The sequence below is a fragment of the Cydia splendana genome, chromosome 25, assembly GCF_910591565.1.
Source record: "Cydia splendana chromosome 25, ilCydSple1.2, whole genome shotgun sequence".
Lineage (NCBI taxonomy): Eukaryota > Metazoa > Arthropoda > Insecta > Lepidoptera > Tortricidae > Cydia > Cydia splendana.
The window spans coordinates 3225761-3250131 of NC_085984.1; the positions used below are offsets into that span (position 1 = coordinate 3225761).

General features: G+C 37.4%; 2 protein-coding genes across 2 annotated transcripts in view; one reads left to right on the forward strand and one right to left on the reverse strand.

Annotated features, from left to right (window-relative positions):
- Positions 1-20555, forward strand: part of LOC134802765 (uncharacterized) — a 93294-nt gene extending 72739 nt beyond the window's left edge. Inside the window, exons 5-10 of the mRNA XM_063775459.1 lie at positions 12185-12357; positions 13088-13166; positions 14764-14906; positions 16397-16553; positions 17093-17221; positions 18174-20555. Coding sequence (XP_063631529.1) covers positions 12185-12357; positions 13088-13166; positions 14764-14906; positions 16397-16553; positions 17093-17221; positions 18174-18362 — 870 coding nt within the window. The 3' untranslated portion in view covers positions 18363-20555. The remainder of the gene's footprint in view (positions 1-12184; positions 12358-13087; positions 13167-14763; positions 14907-16396; positions 16554-17092; positions 17222-18173) is intronic.
- A 2905-nt stretch (positions 20556-23460) lies between these two features.
- The window catches only part of LOC134802869 (NAD kinase 2, mitochondrial), a 51099-nt gene continuing 50188 nt past the window's right edge, over positions 23461-24371 (reverse strand). The window contains exon 11 of the mRNA XM_063775604.1: positions 23461-23683. Coding sequence (XP_063631674.1) covers positions 23565-23683 — 119 coding nt within the window. The 3' untranslated portion in view covers positions 23461-23564. The remainder of the gene's footprint in view (positions 23684-24371) is intronic.

A 24371-nucleotide genomic window follows, 5' to 3' on the forward strand; every position in this document is an offset into this window, starting at 1 on the left:
CTTTCAGACGAAAGAAGCGCCTGGCGTCCGTTGGCTCGTTGGGTGGACGACATTCGGAAGATTGCGAGGCACTTCTGGATGAGATTGGCTCAGGACCGGGATAAGTGGCGTACTCGAAGGCCTATGCTCAGCAGTAGACGATAAAAGGCTGACATGATGATGATGACATATACTCTGTATCTTTAGGTATTTAAATAAAAGTAAACAAAATCTACCTTCAAATGGCTCCTTAAGCCAGTTGAGGGTAGATGAAAACATTACATGATCAAATAATGTAGGTTAAAGTCAAGTCGTTCAGTGACTGATCCAGGCGGTTTTGTATTTGGTCGGTTAACCAATAAATGTTATAACTACCCTAAAATTTACAAATAGTTTGTTTACTTTATTTAAATACCTAAAGATACAGACTTATAGATATAAATGACGTCATGATGTCTCATGACTTAAGTCAAGATCCTTCATTCAACTCACGCGCATTGCTTAGCTACACTCATACGCAACAGTCATTTCGTTAGGACTTGTAGGGTCCCGACCAAACGGTCCAAGGCTCTATTAGGCAAGGAGTCTCCTAACCTAAACAAGTCTTGACAAAATAGCGACGGGACTTAATCGCGTAAAACTTACGTTTATTTATGGCCTGACGTTTCGAACGTGTCGTTACGTTCGTGGTCACAGGCAGACTATAGAAGCATGAGTGAAAATCGTGTTAAGTAGTTTAAATGGTTTAAATCAATATAAAATAGTGACGGATACGTATGTACATACACGGTGGCAAAAAAATAAGTGCATTCCCGTTGACAGGGAGGTTTTGGGATTATACTGAGCAACTTTTACTATGGGACCTACCACAAAATCTCGAAAAAAAATTGCCTGTTTCATACATTTTTCGCGATTTCGGGGTTGGTCCCATAGTAAAAATTGCTCAGTATAATCCCAAAACCTTACTTGCAACGGGAATGCACTTATTTTTTGGCCACCGTGTATAGGTGCGTCTGTGAGATCTGTCTGGCAGTTGTGTCTAGCGGACAAATCTATCAGTGTATGGCGGCCCATATAACCATTCCAGTCGCAGAATCACAAAGTGGTAACTAAATGTCAGATGTGTCGTAACAGAGTCCACACAATGTGTCTAGAATTGTTTCGAAACAAAGTGTCGTCGCCGTGTCTACACTTTTCCGTAACAAGGTGTCGACACATTTGTGTGCACTTTGCGTGCGGTTTGCGACTAAATCTGACAGCAAATTTGTGACAGCAAATGTCAATATAAAATACCTCTTGAAAACCAAGGTTTGTCAAACTACTATTAGTGTCTCGTGTGCTCGTAATTCTAGTAAGTCATCATGGGCAATGCAAATGATAATAATCGACCGAAACCATATAAACACCCAACACCCGTCAACCTTTTACAGAAAAGTTTTTAAAGAAATTCAATAAGCTACTTAGGTCAGGCAACGAATGCTCCAAAAGTTGTAGAGGGAAATGCTCGGAACACAATTTTTGACTCCGTAACTTGGTTTGACAAGTTAGGAGGTGAACATATCAAAAGTCCCCGGCCCTTGAGCGGGGGGGGAGAGAGGGGGCTTTGAAGGTCCCATTTTCCCGTTTTTCGATTATATCTCGGAAACTATGCATCTCAGCGACATGGCCACTTATACAAAATGAAAGGTAATTTAATTTGTTACAAGTTTATTCCGTCAATTTTTTCGATATGTTGAATAGTTTTTGAGATATCCGCTCTTGAAAGTTTATTTAGGGCTCTCAATTTTATCTTGATATATCTATAACAGTGAAGGTGCTAGGCCGTGTGTGGTATCGTTTTCGTATAAATCTGGGGTGCTGAATCCATTTAAGATATCACATTGACACCATTCCACAAAATAAAAATAAATCTTTTTAGGGTTCCGTACCTCAAAAGGAAAAAACGGAACCCTTATAGGATCACTCGTGCGTCTGTATGTATGTCCGTCTGAATACACAAAATAGTTCTTTACCTATAGATGACAGGAAAACCTATTAGAAATGTGCAGTCAAGCGCGAGTCGGACTTAATGTACGGAACCCTTAATACGCGAGTCCGACTCGCACTTGGCCGGTTTTTTTGAAACTCTTCTTGACGCTTAACCGCTGAACCGATTTCGTTGAAATTTGGTATAGAAATAGTTTGCGTCCCGGAACAGGACATAGGATAGATCTTATAACCAAAATCATCTTTTGAAGGTGTGAAAAGTGGCGTGGAAATTTGTACGGGAAATCAATAACCGCTGAACCGATTTATATGAAATTTGGGATGGTCTACATCTTTGATTTAGTTAAAAATGATGAAAAAACATGACTTCAAACCTAAACTTAAACAGTATTAACTTCAAGAAGTCAATTCTGAATTCCCCCCTACACCTCATTTCACACCTTTAAAGGGTGATTTTTGAGATAACTTATTATATCCTGTCTCGGGACTCAAAATATATGTGTACCAAATTTAAATTATAACTGTTCAGCAGTTTAAGCGTGAAGAGGAGTTTAAAAGAAAGACTTTCTTTAGTATTTTAATAAGTTTATATGTTTTTACTTCGGAATGGTGTCAATGTGATACCTTAACTAAATTTGATACTGCGAATTTATACGAAATCGATACCAAACATGGCCTCGTAGCTTTACTGTTGTAGAAGTCAAAATAAAATTGAGAGCCCTAAATTCTTATTACTTGGCCAAACTTGTGTAGAAGGAAAAGGTAAAATAAAAGTCTTCGGCAGGAATATAAGACACAAATATATTTTTTTTTGCGTTACTATTTCATTCATCAAATATGAACATACCTTGATTATACTATTCTAGTGAGATCCTCATAGATAAACAAAAACATTTACTTAAAAAATTACAAGGTCGAAATGTCACGGAACTTTTTTTTTTTTTCCTTTATTAAGGGGCTTTTTCGATTGAACGAATATGTCACCCCATAAAAAACAGACTTAATTAACAAAGTTAAAAGAAAGTAAATAGCTACATCTAGTTTAATTACATCACACATTTCTGTCCCTCAGACCGCACTTAACAATATTTAGTACCTTTTCAACAACCTCAGACATGGGGTTCGAAAGGTAGGTATTACATAACCCAATGGAACTGTCAATGTCATGAAATATCTGTCTTCTAAGTCGCTCATTTCGGACACACTCCATTAAAATATGATACACATCCTCGACGCGATTACATAAGGTGCATAATTCCGAATTCACTTTACGCATGAGGTAGGCGAACTTATTCAATGGAATGTGTCCAGAGCGCAATCTCAATAATAAAACTAGATCCTGCCTACACAACACACTATTATCAATCCAAGGAGAATTAAAGGGTTGTGGCTGTATTGTCTTATACCAAATACCTTTGTCCCTAGATCTCTCGTCGAAATATTCCTTCCACAATTCGCGACACTTTAATTTGACTAAATGTAAACAGTCATTATTGCCCCCATATAATGTTTCAAGTGAAATTGAATTTTTTGAATTTGAATTTTAAATTCAATGCCATCGCTGCATGCCTGTTTTGCTAATGCATCAGCTGTCTCATTGCCACTTATACCTACATGCGATGGAATCCATTGCAATATTATAACTTTTGCCATAGATTTAGTAATATGTGAAAAATATAAACTTTTATGACAAAAAAAATCTGGACACAATTTAAGAATCACCCAATTGCGTCGAGGAAGCATCTGTATTTTTGCTTGTTTCATTACCTCCTCGCTTCTTTTTTGTCCTTTGTATTCTGTAGTAATTTGTTAGATCTGAAAATAAAGATAACTTGCGTCGTCACGGATGTCGATTTATAGGTTTTAGGGAGTGCAGAATTCGAAAACGATGATCAATTTATAATCCAAGATGGCCGCTACGTATTTTGTCATAAAAGTGGAATCCAAAATAGTCATCATTTTCGAAATCTGCGCCCCCTAAAACCTATAAAACGACATCCATGACGACTTTTATGACATAGTGCATGGCCGCCATCTTGGAATCCAAAATAGTCATCATTTTCGAAATCTGCGCCCCCTAAAACCTATAAAACGATATCCATGACGACTTTTAGGACATAGTGCATTGCCGCCATTTTTAAATTGAAAATGTTATCATTTTCGAAATCTGCGCCCCCCAAAACCTATAAAACGACACCCATGACGACTTTTATGACATAGTGCATGGCCGCCATTTTGGATTCCAAAATGGTCATCATTTTCGAAAGCGGGGCCCCCTAAAACCTATAAAACGACATACATGACGACTTTTATGACATAGTGCATGGCCGCCATCTTGGAATCCAAAATGGTCATCATTTTCGAAATCTGCGCCCCCTAAAACCTATAAAACGACACCCATGACGACTTTTATGACATAGTGCATGGCCGCCATTTTGGAATCCAAAATGGTTATCATTTTCTAAATCTGCGCCCCTCAAAACCTAGAAAACGACACCCATGACGACTTTTATGACATAGTGCATGGCCGCCATTTTGGATTTCAAAATGGTCATCATTTTCTAAATCGGGGCCCCCTAAAACCTATAAAACGACATCCATGACGACTTTTATGACATAGTGCATGGCCGCCATCTTGGAATCCAAAATGGTTATCATTTTCGAAATCTGCGCCCCCTAAAACCTATAAAACGACACCCATGACGACTTTTATGGCATAGTGCATGGCCGCCATTTTGGATTCCAAAATGGTCATCATTTTCAAAATTGGGGCCCCCTAAAACGTATAAAACGACATCCATGACGACTTTTATGACACAGTGCATGGCCGCCATTTCGGATTCCAAAATGGTCATTATTTTCGAAATCGGCACTCCCTAAAACCTATATATCGACACCCATCTCGACTTTTATGACAAAGTGTTTTGCTACCGTCTGCATGCAAGACATTTCTATTATTTTTACGTACAAAAATGGCCCCCTGTCAACTTTCAATCGAGATTTAATCGATAATTTATTCGATTAATATTCAGATTAATTCAATTTCAATCTATGTTAGGTCGACTAAACTAATCGCGATTAAAATTTGAGAATTAACTTTTTTTATTCCATTAATTAGTCGAATAAACAGTTAATCGATTAATGCCCATCTCTGACCACGGCATTTTTACACTTTGAGAATATCTGAAAACAAATCAACACAAGGAGCCATTTTGCAAATCCAGTAACATACCAGTAACTTTGTTATTACTTTTGACAGCGCGTGTCATGTGTCAACACAGAGTCGACACAAAGTCGAAACATTTGTGACTGCAATATTTCTCAGCCTTGAACCATATTTATACATCATAATTAACAAGTTTCGTAGTATGTAAAGCGTTATTTCTGTTATTTAAGTATAGTATACGCATCGAAGTACTAAAAATGCTTCAAATAATATAGTTATGAACACAGGCACTGAGAAGTAAACAATTTCATTTCCGGCTAAACTAAAACAATGTGGTGGCGCGTTGATTATATTACACTTAGTTTATCAAATCACTCGAGCAGTTTAATTCCCCATAATAATTTAAGTCATATTGTAATATAAATGCAAACAATATATAATTACGTCTTGTAATCCGTTTAAGAGATGGCGTATTAATGTCACTTATTTTTATTTAAGTATTTTTCCATCTGACAGTTTCCATTTGACAGGAACAAAATGAACGAATGAACGAATGATTTTGGCATAAAGTAGTCGCAAACCCGAAACAATGTGTGCACACGGCGACCACACTTTATGTCACTTTGTGTCATGTGTCGACCCTTCCCCATTTCTGGTAACTGTGTCGACACGGCGACGACTCTGCGACTGGAATTGTGACCGAAACAGATGGTGTCGACACAAGATGTGTCAACACCGCGTCGTAACGGCGACTGGAAATGGTTGTATGGGGGGAGTTAGGTACTTACAAATATGTTTATATAATTTGGGATCAAATATATAGATCGATAGATAGAATTACATTCTTACACTACTCATACAATAGTAAACAGTTTTATAAAACCCAATTAAAGATAGAGCAGACAGCAGGCGGTCTTATCGTTAAAAAGCAATCTCTGTTATCTCTGTAACCTTAGGATAGCGAAATTATTAATCAAAAATAGTTCACGAGTTTGCGTTGCTCAAACGCGTTTAATGAAACCCACAAAATAAAAACTGAAATTTAGAAAGTGCAGTAAGTATATATTTTTAAGAATACTTTAAAAACTAAACAATATTCTTTCTTGTAGCATTTTCACCTAGTGTCATCAATCAAAATCACAATACTCATCCATAAAAAGGAAATACCCAAAAGCTAATGACCATAAAGGGATTAAGGTCAGCGAACTGATTGAATTGGGTACAGTTGTCATTAATATTGGTGCACTGAAAGTCGTGACTTGTCTATGGTCTATTGTTAGTCGGAGTAACGTTCCCTTAAGGAGTTTCGGTCAGTTGTGAACGTTATTATGCAGTTTTCGTGATTTTTATAAATAGGTGCACATTTTCTGTCAATTTTACGGTTTCCCAGAAGTAAAGAGACTATTTGAAGTTTTACTGACTGAAAGTTGGTAAATACTTGACGACCGGTTTGGCCTAGTGGGTAGTGACCCTGCCTATGAAGCCGATGGTCCCGGGTTCGTTCGAATCCCGGTAAGGGCATTTATTTGTGTGATAAACACAAATATTTGTTCCTGAGTCATGGCTGTTTTCTATGTACAATATAAGTATGTATTTATCTATATACGTGTATATATTGTCGCCTAGCGCCCATAGTACAAGCTTCGCTTAGTTTGGGGCTAGGTCGATCTGTGTGTGTGTGGGGTTAGTTTGGGGCTGTGTAAGATTGTCCCCAAATATTTATTTATTTATTTTACTTAATTATTAAATACCTTAATAAACCATTTTATTATTAAGACAACGCTGCCTAAAATGTGTTTGTGTTTATTTTATTTTATTTTATTTTTTGTAAATGTAATATGGGTCCTGAAACCTGAAATAAATGATTTTTATTATTATTTATTAGAATTGTCTCGATGAGTACCTATTAATTGCCTGTGGAGAGAAAAGTATAGTCAACGATAAAAGCATGTACCTACCAAACTACCAACACATAAATTTTCGACAAAAAAAATATTCTTAACACAATTTGAAACTTTTAATAAACCACAATGTGAGCAAGGACCCGATAACTTTCCAGCCATACATTTAAGTCACAAACCGGACCGCCTACCACAAGGCCGCGCTAAAGGTCACTCACTCCCACCGTACTGTATGTAATGGCTCCTGTGTTGCCTTTTAAGTCTAGTCTATATGGCTGCTAAATTGGTACATGAAAGAGGCATTCAAATAACTGTTAATTTAGAGACCTGTGGCCCTTGGTGCCCCAATGCAAAAAAATATTGGGTCAACTCAACGCCCCCGGGAAAAAGTGGAGACTCGGAGACTCCAGCTGCGGCGCATATTTTTTTTTTATATTGGGGACATCTTACACAGATCGACCTAGCCCTAAACTAATCATAGCTTGTACTATTGGTACTAGGCGACGATATAAACATAGGTATATAGATAAATACATACTTATATACATAGAAAACAACCATGACTCAAGAACAAATATTTGTGTTCATCACACAAATAAATGCCCTTACCGGGATTCGAACCCAGAACTATCGGCTTCGCAGGCAGGGTCACTACCCACTAGGCCGGACCGGTCGTCATATTATGTATTAATTGTTTAGTAGTTCAACATATTTAGCTGGCAGTTCAAAAAGGCAACGCGATCATCGTGTGGGCATATTTATCCGGGTACCTGTCGTTGCCAGGGAGGTTATGGGATTATACTGAGCAACTTTTACTATAAGACCAACCCCGAAATCGCAAAAAAAAATTGGTTGTTTCATACATATTGGCTGGTCCATTTTCTATGGGAGGGGACAATTTTTTTTTCGAGATTTTGGGGTTGGTCCCATAGTAAAAGTTGCTCAGTATAATCCCAAAACCTCCCTGGCAACGGGAATGCAGTTATTTTCAGCCACCGTGTATAGTTTTAAATATTTTTATTTAAACAAAAACCTTTTAAAATTTTTAAGTTTTTAAGTTTGTAAATAATTGTATAAAATTAGTTTTTAATATTAGTTATAAAACTGAAGTTATTTCTTCGAATGGCAATGTCCTCCGGACATATCTTTCACAACACGGTAGTGAAGGTAGCCAGTACCTACTTATAGATCTAAAAGTCGCGGCCATTGAAGTGAATGTGATTGTTCTCAGTATCAACTTATCAAGGCGTATCCAGCCCAGTCAATTTTTCGCCAATCTGATTAAATTGCCCGATCGAATCAGGACGTGCGGACGCAAATTATTTAACAAAACATGGAATTATTTTTTAGTTTAGTAGTTATTATTCGTTTTTAGTTTATAATTATGATTCTCACGACATATATTATGTATTTCTGTTCTGCTTTAGATATGCATTGATTTGTTGTTAAGTTTAATTGATTGAATCGATTATGCTTACATTTAGTGAAATGTAATTTTATTTTATGTACTCCTGACGTGTAATTAACTTTATGAATAAAATATGAATATTAATATGAATAAATGCCAATTTGGCTCGCCGAATTCAACCGCCGATAATGACCGATATTACCGATAAAATGAGGTGCGGACGCAAGAATACCAATTTGTGAGGGCAGTATTTTCGTTCTGGAGCATTTTTCAATTTAAAGGGCTCTATATTAGATATCACCATAAATCTAAAATTGGAGATCGACGCCAATTTCATTTCTGATCAAATCGACCGGGTTGATCAGTCCCGTCTGGATACCGCTTCAGTCGCGAATCGAGGGAGGGGAAGGAATTATGGCTTTAATAAGGCCGCTACTACACCACAACGGAACTTTTTTTAAATACCACATCGGTGGCAAACGCCAGATGGTAAGCTTTTACCATAGACTATGGACGCCTGCAACTTCAAAGTTGTTACAAGCGTTGTCGACCCTAACACCCCGCACCCTCGTTGAGCTTACTGAAGTGTTATTTGGCTGCGGGTTTGTGAAAGGTGGAGGTAAGTACTTCCCCGGTTGGGCTCTAAGGGCTGATTTAGGCGGCAAATCAAAAACCACAAACAAATCAAAAACCGCAATGTAATGAAACTCGCATGAGCCCTAGTAGCAGTAAAAGCGACTGGTAATTATGAAATGATACTTCATACATACGTACCATTAGGTTTAAGACCTTCCCTGTAACATTACTTATAGTACATTACTACAGAGGCCGGGACGAAAGGGGTTGCCGGCCGAACACATATAGACGGATAGGTCTGAGCGCGGGCAACCCCATTTCCCGCCGAGGTATGTATAGTGCTTTTCTCAAACAAGCAATGAAATAAATAAAATAAAAAATCCACGAAACCCAAGTTTTATTTATAGAAAAAACTAAAAGTAAACTACACCCAAAATATAACCAACACGTACCTATATCATTATCACGCGTATGTTTTATACGAGTCGTGTATTTTTACCACCCGTATATTTTCATGTATCTTTGATTTTTTCGCCATATCCGTCTGACTGTCGTTTTCGTCACATAAGTTTACATAGTCTTTCATGTTGATATCATGTTTCACATACATCGTTGCTTTATGCATGGAGTAAATAAGTATAATTTCCACAGTGTTGACGAGTTTGTAGTTACATTCATTTAAAATATGCCACAAAACTGTTTCTAATAAACTGTAAGCCATTTTTCTTAGTTTCTCAAATAATAAAATTGCCATAAGCAACCATATACATACATACTTCGTCTTTGACTTGGCGGCAGAGGCAGCATGTTATTAAAATCAATTCTGCTTACGCTGCCAATTCCAACACCTACGATTACAATTAATATTAATTTCATTATTTCGTCGGAACTCATATTAAAGTCAAAAAATTAACAACGTATGGTGCGTTCCACTCCAATATAACAGAATGAATATTTTTCAACTTTACCTCCATAACGATTTAAAAAATATAACTACGCGGGTTTGAGTACACCTTTTTACCGCTAACGTTTAGATGAAATATTTTAAATGTTTTTATTTGTGTGGTTAAATTTATAATTAAAAATTATAAAATTATTGAATGTATTATTTATTAAGTTCATGTTGATTTTATACAAATAAAACTGCAAATTATAGCAAACATTGTTTTTCGTTTTTTTTTTTATAGGCGTAGTGGCAGAGTGTCATTACGAACCATAAAGCAAATACTTCCTCTAGTTTTTTTTAATGGACGAATGCCACGATGCTGTGTCACAAATATCTGTGAAATGAAAATTAAAAAAGAGGACTTTGCCGGCCTAGGCCTGCAAGATGTGTATGAAATTCCATTAACGACCTTTTGTCCTAGCCGCACCTGAAACGTCATACTTCGCAGCCTATTATAAGGAACATAACATCAATATTTCATTGCATGTTTGAGAAAATAATATTATTAGGGTGCACAATGGGTGGAAGTGACGTCACGTCCGGCGCGAGCGCACGACAGAAAAAACCGTTCGGAATTTGAATTCTGTTCGTTGTGACTCAGTTTTGTCGTGTCGGGATCAGGATGTGACATAATTAGTAATTCGTGTGTAGACTTATAAAATTAAATATAAGGGTAGGTATATATTTATTTATATTATAATTCTTATAATCAATCGCATACCAGACATAGGTAGGTTGGTCAGTTTGCATTAAAATCAGTTTGTTTTCGTTATATTAGGTATTGAAAATGTTCCAAACGGTAAAATATCAATAGTAGTATACCTACATATGTACTGCTACATAAGGAAAGGCGTATGTACGAGTATGCGTTTATGAAACGAACTAAAAGCGAGTTTCATAAAAACATCACACAAGTGTTTTAAAATAAACCTATAATCATAATATAAATACATACTTATATTACTCTCCATAACACATACGAGTACCTCCCAGATAATTAGGACTTTATAATAGATAGGTATAGAAAAAAAAATAATGTTGAAAATTGACTGTTATATAGGTAGTAGAGGTCTGATATTTAATTGCACCGAGATGACAAAAAACACTATTTATATAATAAAATCTCAGCGAAACCAAAGACAATATGTAACTTCGTATAAGATGAATAAAGTCTAAGGAAAAAACGTGCCTCGGAAATCAAGAAAAAGTCATTCTCGAATAGATGGCGCACTCACCTTTAGCCTATGCTCGGCTATATGGCGTGACGACACCGTTTCATATTTAACAATTTTAACACATAGATATCAGTGAATGAACATGGGTCAAAATGATATAAAAATAATAAAATCATTTATCCATATACATATATAATTTTTTTGATAATTTTATACGTTTTCATTTTGAGTTTTAGTCGTGTGTCGATAGATGGCAGTAAATTTACTGTGACTACAAAATTTACTATGACAGGACCCCTCTATACTATCTATTCTCTTTGGCGAAACTAATGACCAAAAACAAATTACAGAAACAGAAGAAGAAATTATAGAACAAGGTTCCGTGAAGAAACGCTAACTCGCGTGACCACAACGAAACAATACAAATTAACACTAAAAACTAACAATTACACAAAAATAAACTTTATTATCATCAAGCTAAAAGCTATGTGAGACGCTTTTGTTAACTTGGTTTTGGATAAAAACAATTAGATAGGAATACTTCATCGAATGAAATTGTGTTTTATTTAATTGAAAATAGAGTTGTATTTTTGGTTTATTAATTGGAATGTTGATGTTTAGGTTTTCAACCTTCTGATGAAATTCTTGTAATGTCAGTTTCACACGGACCTTAACGTTGGGTTGAAAACGATGATTTAATATAAAAGTAACTAATGGTATAATCAAAATAAAGAAGAGACGCCTAGCGCGAGAATTTTCGTATATCGTCTGTTTCTACCTTCTATCTCTACTTGATTGAAGACACCACTGGAAAGAAACTTGCAGGGCCAAGATGGTCGGTTTTTTATCATCTGTCACCATGCCTGTCACGTTCTTACAAGTACCTAAGTGCGACAGTGACGCATGACATGACAGGTGATAAAAATGCGACAATGATACCGCCGTTGGCCTATGTACTGTAAAGCTTATGTGGTAGTACTTATAACACTTTATTCTATAAAACAAATAGCAACAGGAGAAATAACACACAATTGTCTTTATTTCCAGGATGATGGGACCGTAGAGTACTTCAACAACATCATAGTCCAGCCCCACCTCCGCCTTGTCACCGGCCAGGGTCGCGGCTATCATGTACGGTGCAGATATAGACGAAGGGACTTGGCACAGTTCCACATCTTCCCTAGGGCTTCAGCGCTTAGTTCCAACACTCTTGAAGAACAGTAAGTACAATGTAATGAGTCTAAAACCTCTTAGACACAAGACAGCAGCTATCATGTACGGGTCAGATATAGACGGAGGGACTTGGCACAGTTCCACATCTACCCCAGGGCTTCAGCGCTTACCTCCGACACTCTTGAGGAACAGTAAGTTAAACAACTAGGCATTAGATAGGGCAGCTATCATGTACAGTGCAGATATAGAGCTAGCCTAGTTCCACATCTACCTTCGAGCTTCAGCGCTTAGCTCCGACCGTCGTGACGTGAACAGTGTTGATTTTGAACAGGAAAGTCCTGATTTTCCTCGTTTTCGTGTATTCAGTTAGCTCCTGCTTGGTTCTGAAGGGTCAAGTGCACTTTTAGTAATGAGCCGAAACAGGGGTAAGAAAATTATTTAGTACCTACAGTTCCACACATTACATCTACTTTCTCTGGTAGCTCTGCTGCTCAGTTCAAATGCTAAAAAATTAAATTAAATTAATTTATTTCGGACAGTAAAATCCATAGGTATCACATGAAAACGTATAACTAACTTACATTAAAAATAAATCATGTCACTTTAAAATAAATTTTAAATATCATTTAAATTACCTAATGCAAATGTAAATCTATTGCCCGATTGGCGATTGCTCCAATCCAGCTCTCAGTTGAATAGGTACAAAACCGGAGATACCTATATAAAATACCTACGTATATTTATCTATATTAAATATTTTTCTCTTATTTATTTCAGAGAGGACTTTGACGAGGACTCCGGTCTGCTCCCATCCGTTACGATGAAGATTTACAAAGGGGACCCGAAAGATAAACAGGTAAATAACATATCTTCTATAAATGATTATGTAATCTTAACTTAAAGGATGACTGACGCTAGACTGAGCCGGGACCGGGCCGGAGTTTCCGGCGCTTCGTTTTCTATGGAAACCACCACGTGATCACTGGTCAGCCGTCATAGAAAATGACATATCGGTATGGGCCCAGCCCGGTCTTATAGCGTGAGTCATCCTTACGAGACTGTGTATTGTTAAGTAAAACCGCTCGTGCCACGTGCCACAACCACCTGCATAAAAAGTACAGTACTTCGGTTACTGAGTGCCGGCGAGTCGAACACTACAGAACCAGTCAGATGTGTCATCGGGATGCGTAACAAAGGCGCGTTATCAGAGAGCGCACCTACACCTGGTTTTTTGAGCGTTGGACTAGCCCGCGCTCAGGTGCCAAATAGAATCATTAAGACCCTTTTTTGCAGGTAAGTAGCACGTGCGGTTTTACTTAACAATAGATAATAGGATTAGCCGTCGGGCTCTATTAGAAACCTACGAACCTATATCCACAAGAATGCCAACTTTTATTTGAAAATCTGTTATGCTCGTAAATATCGTAATTATCTATGACGTGGTCTTTGAATACGGACCGCACAATTAATCGACGTCAAAGATATGTTTACACTTTTGCACCTTACTCCTTTGTAATAAGGCGAAAAGTGTAAACATAATCTTTGACGTCGACTGTACCATAACGGTTAAAACCGCTAGTAAAAATTAATTAGAATTCAGCTGTTGCTTCGTCCTAATTAGTACACATATAGTAAGCTACTTATACATTAAATATTCATATAATTCGACTTTTATTATATAAAACGTATGACAATAAAAATAAAAATCAAGTGTTTTTACAGATGATACATATTAAATTAACAGTTTAACCACAGAATAAGGGCTTGTGCACAAATCACGCGAGGTTCGATAGGGGGATCACGAAAAAATCACGGCAGATCACGTTGGGGGAGGGGGGTATAAGGAGACCTCACGTGTATTTTTCTACAGTGAACGAAACTAAGAAAAAAAACCTACCACATGAGTAGATACTTTTTCTCGGTTTCGTTAAACATAAATCCTCACTCTGCACTTCAAAATAGCGAGTCTATTTAACGAAAATAGAACAATAAACAAGATTTTCTATATACAATACTATTTATTTTAAAATTAGGTCGAATGAAAAAATTTCAAAAAATACACGTAAGGTTGTGTGGGGGCAGGAAACCTCACCAAATATCACCAAGGGGAGGGGGGGGGTCAAAAAGGAGCCGAAAACACCTCGCGTGATTTGTGCACAACCCCTAAGTAATACACTAGTCGTACAGAAAAGAAACTTCCTACAAAACCGAAGTTTGACATCAGTTCAGGGTCGAATCATGCTGTCCCTTTCTAATATATGGTACTATCCCTTTCGGCTACTTACGGTTCTCATAATTCAAACCATTATCTGTGGTCGTGCACGCAAAGGGACGTCAAGTTGTGTCAACCCTAATAATTGCTCGGAGCAATGCTGAGCCAAACGGAGCCGAGTTTGCCCGAAGTCAGGAGTTTCGCACCCTTTTGTAATTATTTTAACCATTTCACTTCCCAGGTGGCGTCCAACGTACGGATCGGCGATACGCTGACCCTAGTGGTGTCTCTAGAGAAACAGAGACGTTTTGGTCTCCTCGTCTCCGAGTGCTCCGTGAGAGACGGTCTGGGCTGGGCCGAGCAGAGCTTAATCGCTGACGATGGGTAAGACTATTAATACTAACATTACTGGTGTCTGTGAAACAGAGATGTTTCCGTGAGAGACGGGCTTGGCTGGCTTAAGTAGAGTTTGATCACTGATGACGGGCAAGACATGCGAATACTTAGGGTTATTAGCGTCTTTGGAACCAAAGATGTTTCGGTCTCCTCGTGTCCGAGTGCTCCGTGAGAGATGGGCTTGGCTGGGCCGAGTAGTTTTATGATGACGGGTAAGACTTAAGTATGCCAATAACCTTTGTCTTTGTAAACAGAGACGTTACTGCCTTCTCGTCTTCGAGTAAATTTTGGGTCAAAAATGTGTCAAATGTGTGCTGCATTTACATTACGGTACCAAAACAGCAAACGTTGTGTATTGTGGTATAAGTGAATACAGTGAAACCTGGTTAATAAGCACCTGGATAAATGGAAAACCTCAATAATTGCAACCAAAAGTCCGGTCCCGGTCCCCTGAGACCAAAAGGCCTCTATAATTGAAATTTTGGAACCTCTATAATTGCAATTTAGATTTTAGTGCTTTTCGTAATTTTGCCTCTGTAATTGACCACATCGCAACTAAGACCTCTATAATTGACACTGTGCTAAAAACATCCGTTATTTTTGCTCTTCTTTCTACCTCTATTATTGAAACGAGTCTTACTTATTACCTCTGTAATTGAAATAATGTAGTTGTAGACATCAGAAACAATATTTTAATAGCAATGATCATTTTATTTATATCTTCATCCAGAATTCAATTTATTTATTGGGTATCACAGCCTGTAGTAGGTGAAATAGTTTGGATTAAATCAAAAACAAAGTATGCTTTTTACATTCTAGTAAAACTTTCTTCTACAATTCAAGGGAATTTTTTAAACCCAAATGATTAATAAGAAAATAAAGTAGTAATTAATGTAGTGTAAAAGTGCAAGTATAGACAGAAGCTATATATAGACCAGAAACCCAGGACGTAAGCGTGTAAATATACTTTCAATGTTTATTTGCACCTCCATAAAAGTAATTTGTCAGAACGCAACCTCTATTAATGAAAACCTCTGTCACAACGATTTTATGAACCTCGTTAATTGACACGACCTGCTTAAACGAAAAACCTGGTTAATTGACAAAAAATGGCCGGTCCCTTGAGATTGCAATTATCCAGGTTCCACTGTACTAACATTAATGGAGTTTTCTTAATTGGTGTGTTAATTAGAGCAGCGGTCGGCAACAGGAGGAACCCTCCCTTCACTTGCGGCCCGCGAGCCTCCCTGGCTATTTTGTATATTTATAATATTTTGTAATATTGACAAAACGATAATGTCTGATAATTAAAGTCATAAATATTAACAAAGTGCGGCCCGCGTCAACTTCGTTAACTACTATGTGGCCCTAGGCTGCTAAAAGGTTGCTTACCGCTGAATTAGAGGATGATATCGTCGTCTATTTTATTTCTTTTTTCAAAACCACTGAAAATAAAATGATTATAATGTCTGTTTCAGTTGCCCGTTAGATGGTGATATAATGGGCATGTTCCAATACGGCGACGAGCGACAGGACGCACGCGTGTCGTTCCCGGCCCACAAGTTCCCGTACACCGCCAGCGTGTATTACACATGCGAAGTGAAACTGTGTGATTTGAACCACCCCACCGACTGTGTAAGTACTGTGACGCATACGTGTCGTTCTTGGCATATTAGTTATTTATTACTGCTAGCGTGCATCATACCGTGACGCTTTGACTTGAGTCGTCCAATTGTTCATAGAAATAAGATATTTATGATGACATTTTTTGATGACCACACTTTTTTATATGGAAATGCCATGATGAGTTAACCTTGTTCGACTCTAGATTAATAATTATACTTACTTATTGCTATGGCGCAACGACCCGAAATGCATCTTGGCGTCCGACACCAAAGACCGCCATGCTACTCTATCCAAAGCCGTTTCTGTCCAGTCGACGGCGCCGAGTTCGCTAAGGTCTTTGCACTTTGTCTCTCCACAATTAATAATTACGGCTCATTTAGACGGCGCGCGAACTCGCATGCGATTTTAGTTACATTGCGGACCATTGCGGTTACATCAATTCAGCCTACCGATTACCGATCAAATAACGCAATGTAATGAAACTCGCATGCGCGTTCTCGCACCGTCTAAATGAGGCCTTATACTTACTTTTTGTATTAACGTTACAGGAGCCGTGCTCTCACAAGCGGCGCGTGCGCCGTCAAGAAGAAGGATCACCGGCCACTGTGGAAGTGTTCTCCGGACTTTATGTCAACGAACAAGACTCCCTTGATAGCGAGGAGGTTACTAGTGAGAAGGTCAGTCATTCATTCATTCATTCGTTCATACCACTAGTGTGAGCAGAAGGGTCTCCAGCCACTGTGGAAGTGTTCTCCGGGCTTTATGTCAACGAACAAGACTCCCTTGATAGCGAGGAGGTTACTAGTGAGAAGGTCAGTCATTCATTCACTCATTCATTCATTCGTTCATACCACTAGTGTGAGCAGAAGGGTCTCCGGCCACTGTGGAAGTGTTCTTCGGACTTTATGTCAACGAACAAGACTCGCTTGACAACGAGGAGGTTACTAGTGAGAAAGTCAGTCATTCATTCACTCATTCATTCATTCGTTCATACCACTAGTGTGAGCAGAAGGGTCTCCGGCCACTGTGGAAGTGTTCTCCGGACTTTATGTCAACGAAAAAGACTCCCTTGACAACGAGGAGGTTACTAGTGAGAAGGTCAGTCATTCATTCATTCGTTCATACCACTAGTGTGAGCAGAAGGATCGCCGGCCACTGTAGAAGTGTTCTCCGGACTTTATGTCAACGAACAAGACTCGCTTGACAACGAGGAGGTTACTAGTGAGAAGGTCAGTCATTCATTCACTAATCCATTCGCTCATTTATGGTTAAAATATTAGAAAGTACCTAATAAAGAATTAAATAACTACGAGTATATCCAATTCGATCCTTAAGGCCTGTGCACACCGAGTGCGTGTGCGTACGTGCACGTGCACGTGCGCGTTGTAATATACACTAATCAAGATATGTACACCGTAATTCATTCTGAATTTCAAACGCCTTAATAGCTACACGATAAAACTCCATTAGTCGATACCGAGCTTACCTAAATTACAGCTACATGCAAGTGTTATTTTAAACGTCAAACTTCTATAATATTATGACGTATAAATAACACTTGCACTGCGTATGCCATCAAAATCGTTGTAGACTTCTCTTGGTCTAACTCTATAACATTTCTACTTCCAGAAAGACGACGAGATCTGCATATCGCAGCGGAACTTCGCCATCGGCATCTGCATCGCCGGTGTCATCCTCATGGCGTGTGTCATCGCCGCCATAGCTTGCATCCTCGCGCGCAGGCGCGGCAAGAGCCATTCCGGTAGCTCGCTGTATAGCGGCCCTTATACTAATACTGGATATTCGCATGCTAGCTAGATGATACTTCCAAACTGTAACATCAGTACTTTTCCATTTGTTTGGTTCTGTTACAGTCTCCCCCTTGTATTTTAACACTCAATTTCGCAAGTCAAGGTAGTGAGCTTAAACCTCCTTGCTTGACGCTCATAGGTTTACAGGTTACAATAATCCTAATGACTTAGAAGGCAAATGCTAAAAAGGGTCAAATTAAGAGTTCTGACTCCGAAATTAGGTTTTAAACGTACCTCTTGTACAATTCTAAGGAATTTGACAAAAATGTCAAGCATGAGAAGTATTCTAAAGTATAGAGGGAGGCTGTAACGAAGCTAATAGAAAGAGGAAAATGTTTAATTGTTAAACAAACGAAACATCAAAAAAGTGCCCGTGATCAGTATAAGTATTAAAACAATTTGAAGGTGCCACGAAAAAAAAAAAGGAATTAAGGGAAAAATAAAGGAATAAAATGTCGGATAAACTTGTAGGGAGGTTGTAGCAATACCAATTAAATTGTTATTCGTGCTCATGTCATTAGTGTGAAGGCATAATGGCTAACCTCAAACTCTATCAAGTAAAAAAATTAAGTAGAGTGCTATTTCATAACTTCTTAGTGTAAACTTTTGAGTTATGTTTACAAAAAGTAGTTATGCTTTACCTTTTCGACGCCGTGTATAACACAAAAGATGTCACTCAGACGCCACGTCACCGAAGTCTTAAAACTGAAATTGAACTTTATGCATATGCGCGTAGGTCTATGTTGCTCTGTGGTCTGGGACGGATTAATCAGTGTTTGGCGTTGGACCTGCGATTCGGATATATCCGTCGTTGGCGCCGAAAAGGTTAATCTTGTGAAATAAATACAAAATAACATTAAATCACAATTTAAACGCTTTTGTCGGTTTCAAAGACATCGAATAAATTAGATAGTGGATAGTCGGGTTGAGAAACGAATTAATAATGTAATGATATTAAAATAAAAATAGGTGTTCCTTATAATGATAAAAATTGCGAGATTTTTATCGCAATATTTTAATGTAAGTATAGCAACACTTTTTTAATGTATTCATATTATTATCATATCTAGTGTTCTAAGCATTGGCCAACAATTTGATAGTCAAAAAGCAACGAAATTTCGAAAGACATTTTAATAAAGTTGGTGTCAATAATGTCACTAGATGTCAAGAAACTTTAAACTTCGTAACCAGCAGTTACAATCGTATTATTACTGTTTCGTAACTGTTTACGAAAATTCGAAATTCTTTAAAATTAGAAATATATGTTGATCTAATGTAGGAACACCTCATTCAGTCATACTTAGCATAAGTTTAGTTTTACAAATATGTATTTAGCATTACCATGGAATTTAGATATTTATGTTGTGATAATGATATCGAATCCGTCCTGTAGCAATATTTTAGTTGCAATAATTTTCATTTACAACGTAACGTTTTACTATAACATTTAATATCTATATTAAGTCAATGACTTGAGTAAATATTTAATTTTGTATTTTCTTATAACCAGGGACTTGTCATATAGGCCAGTTTTGCATAATGATGTGCAAATAGGGCCTTTTACCTCCAAGGTGGTGGGATACTTTCCTTTTTAAAGTGTTTCAGCGACTCATTAAAGGTAACTGAAAGGTTTGAATTATTGTTTTTCTATTATGAACAAATAACTATAACTATATTAGCATTTTTTGCTAAACGAGTACTGAAACACTTAAAAACTTTTCTTCTCTATAATTTTCAGCCGTTTTAAATAATTTGTGGATGCCATATTCCTTAAGTTATCATTAAGTCCTTATATGCCATTTAAGTGATTGGTGCTAAAACTTATTCTTTATTCACACTTATTTTATTATTAAACAAAACAAAAAAAAAACTCGAGTTTCTAAAAACCACTCGTGATTCTACACAATTATAATAATTAACGTTATTTTCTTTTGTAGATCCAAAGTAAACGGTTTCGTAACTTGTTACGAAACCTTGACTTGTTACGTTTGTTTTGTCTTATATTGAAATAAGTAGTAAATCGCTGCTTATCCTGTGTATCTGTGTACAAGAATGAATATTATCGGTATGTGTTTCATACTTACCTCATTGTGTACTAATCCCGATCTTAACTAGATTTTAAAGACAATGGGGTTCTGGAACCATATCGGCATGAGACTGTATGCAATATTTTTTAACAAATATACTGACTTAATTAAAATATATTGTTTTTTTTACCTATATCAATGTAATACCCAGTACAACTGAAAACATCGACAAAATGTACTTACACGTCACAATGAGAAAAAGTGTATGTGTACTTTTTTTTAAATGCCGACCTCAAGATTTTAAGAGCCGACCTGCAAACTAAATATGAATTATTAAGTTTCGTAACCATTAGTCTGTTTCGAAATTAGTTACGATAGTTCATAAAAATATCAGGTGATTCAGAGAATTACCGCTACTAGCGCTGCGCAAGTAATCTTAGGTAAAGTAGTAAAAGTATTAATATAAATATTATAAATTAAAAACTTTATTTTATTTATAACTGTAGTATATTAAACCAATCATATTGGCCATAAAAAAGTATGAAAGCATAAAAATGGAATCATAAAAACATGAAACACAATACATAATCATAAGTAACATCACAAAAATGCAAATGATGAAATAATCTTTAATTTCATGGGTACCTACAGAGGTAGTGCATAATTATTTTCCATCGTATTTTCACGGAAACTTACGAACGGGTCTTGCTATTTCAGTCAGTCTCGGGATAAAAAGTACTGACAATGACTGAACTAGCATGACAAAAACGAACGTTTCCGAAAATACGATGGAAAACAATTATACCTCTACCATCATCATTTATTACCTCTATACAATATTCCTTCATTTAGGAACTCTGACTTTAAAGTGTCATTCTATGGAACTTGCTAACTATGTAAACAAACCGCCATATTGAAACTGTCAAAAATGATGAATTTACTATTGTTTACATAGTTAGCAAGTTCCTTAGAATGACACTTTAGAGGGTCATTGGTTTATAAGGACATAGTTTTACAGTGATTTATGAGTGCCATTTAAATTTTCTTTTGGAACTAAATTATTAAATAAAATTTTATTGCACATTTCGAACAAAAATAACGACATACAACTATTTTATGACAAACATATTGCATATTAACTGTCAGAAAAAAAATGCAATCCATTTTATGCTATATAAAGTATTTCACAATAATACGGAGCAAAACGGCGATGCTGTCTAATATATCTATTTTTAAATTATCTACAGTGGCATACTCGATCGTGCATGGAAAAATATATTTTGTCTTTTGTGTGTCTTATAAACTTGAACATTACAAAAAATTGACAAGAAAATAGGTCGTTCAGTAATATGAGTATATTCACTACGTGTTGTAATATTAAACAATGTGCAATAGATGTGTGAGCCTTACTCGCAACTCTTCTTACATCTTAAATGAATAAACTTACAAATAACTAATTACAATGCAAAATAGTTCAGTCTTGCATCAGGATATAAAAAACGTAAGCACAAATCACAGGTAGAGATAATTTTAATCAGCGAGTACTTTCACAAAGATGCTTTCGAGTAAATTTATCAGGATTTTTGGCGTAAAATAATCAAGATATTATCATTTAATTTAATTTATATGTAAATATAATAATTCTTTGTTGTGGATTATACTCGCTGACATAACATTATCCTTATTTATAAATAATTTCATTCCTATATATAAACTTTTATTTATTTCAATATTTAGAACATTCCTAGGTTTGACAAAAATAACGAGCAGAAATGCGGTACGGGGACAGGCCTAAGTATGAAAAATATTTGTGACTTAATATGCACTATTAATTATAGTAATGTTCTTTAATTGCCAGTTTCATTTTGTTTTTCTTTACATTTAATTAATTTAAAATGGTTACGAAATTAACTAGAAATATTCCTTTTTAGGGTTCCGTACCCAAAGGGTAAAAACGGGACCCTATTACTAAGACCCCGCTGTCCGTCCGTCCGTCCGCCCGTCTGTCACCAGGCTGTATCTCATGAACCGTGATAGCTAGGCAGTTGAAATTTTCACAGATGATGTATTACTGTTGCCGCTATAACAACAAATACTAAAAAGTACGGAACCCTCGGTGGGCGAGTCCGACTCGCACTTGTCCGGTTTTTTTTAGTAACTAGTAACGAATTGGGATTATTCTTGCCCACATCGTAGCTGTAAGTTAAATATGGTTGATATGAAAATAATTACTGTGCAACGATAGAACCTGCGCTGTGGATAGCTAACATACGATATTTTGCCATTTTTAAATGTCAACTTTGTAACCGGATACAGAATCAAAGGCAATTTTAACCCAATTCAAAGTCATATCACTTCTGAGGTAAGTTTTTAACCATTTTTAGGGTTCCGTACCCAAAGGGTAAAACGGGACCCTATAAGACTTCGCTGTCCGTCCGTCCGTCCGTCCGTCCGTCCGTCCGTCCGTCTGTCCGTCCGTCCGTCCGTCTGTCACCAGGCTGTATCTCACGAACCGTGATAGCTAGACAGTTGAAATTTTCACAGATGATGTATTTCTGTTGCCGCTATAACAACAAATACTAAAAACAGAATAAAATAAAGATTTAAATGGGGCTCCCATACAACAAACGTGATTTTTGACCAAAGTTAAGCAACGTCGGGAGTGGTCAGTATTTGGATGGGTGACCGTTTTTTTTTTGCTTTTTTTTTGTTTTTTTTTTTGCATTATGGTACGGAACCCTTCGTGCGCGAGTCCGACTCGCACTTGCCCGGTTTTTGTATATTACGCAATTGCACCTAATAGGGAATATTAGGCAAAGCTCTGCGTAGGTGGCACCACTAGCACATACAGTAAACAAACCTCATTGACATCATCAATGACACATCATGCGTCACTAGGTCAATCACATGGTCTACCGTGAAACACGACAAACGAAAGTTCGGTTTCTGCCTCTCTATCACTCTTGCTTATTCGATCGATAGAGAGGCAGATAAATAAATCTAGATTTTCGCGTTTCGCGGTAGATCACCTGTAAACTGTTTAAGGCCTAGTATGTATAAGTTACTAGCCTAGTGTGTATGGTTTAGTAAACAAATTAGTGCTGCACTCTGGCGGCGGAACATTGCAGTAATACTCCCTATTGTAGTCTTTTATTTAAGCTCCATACAGGGTACCTTGAACATCAATATGGCAACGAATCGTCCATATGTACAGTCATGAGCGCGTCCTCGGGGTGTATCTCGAGTAGGGCTTCCGTGCCGTCGTTGAAGGGAAACGAGACGCTCCCGTCGATCACCAGACCTGGAAAAGGTGCCAATTACTGGTTGGTTTCATTTTATGGGGGGAATAGAGTTATCACTTTAACCTTTTCGACGCCGTGTCAAACACAAAAGCTGTCTCTCGGACGCCACGTCACCGAAGTGTCAAAACTGAAATTGAACTTTATGCATATGCACGTAGGTCTATGTTGCTCTGTGGTCTGCGACCGATTAATCGGTCTTTGGCGTTGAACCTGCGGTGCGGATATATCGGTCATTGGCGTCCAAAGGGTTAACGTAACTCTATCAAAAAAAGGGCCTACCAAAACTGTGCCTCAGACAGATGGTGGCCTAGCGGTAAGAGCGTGCGACTTTCAATCCGAAGGTCGCGGGTTCAAACCCCGGCTCGTACCGTTAAGTTTTTCGGAACTTCTGTACGAAATATCATTTGATATTTACCATGCGCTGTTCGGTGAAGGAAAACATCGTGAGTAAACCGGACTAATCCCAGTAAGGCCTATAGTTTACCCTCTGGGATGGAAAGTCAGATGGCAGTCGCTTTCGTAAAAACTAGTGTCTACGCCAATTCTTGGGATTAGTTGTCAAGTTCCCCAGGCTCCCATGAGCCGTGGCAAAAATGCCGGGATAACGCGAGGAAGAGAGAAAAAAAAATGGCAACACGCTTAACTGACAATGGACCTTACGTCTTTGTAATAAGAGTTATTAACTGT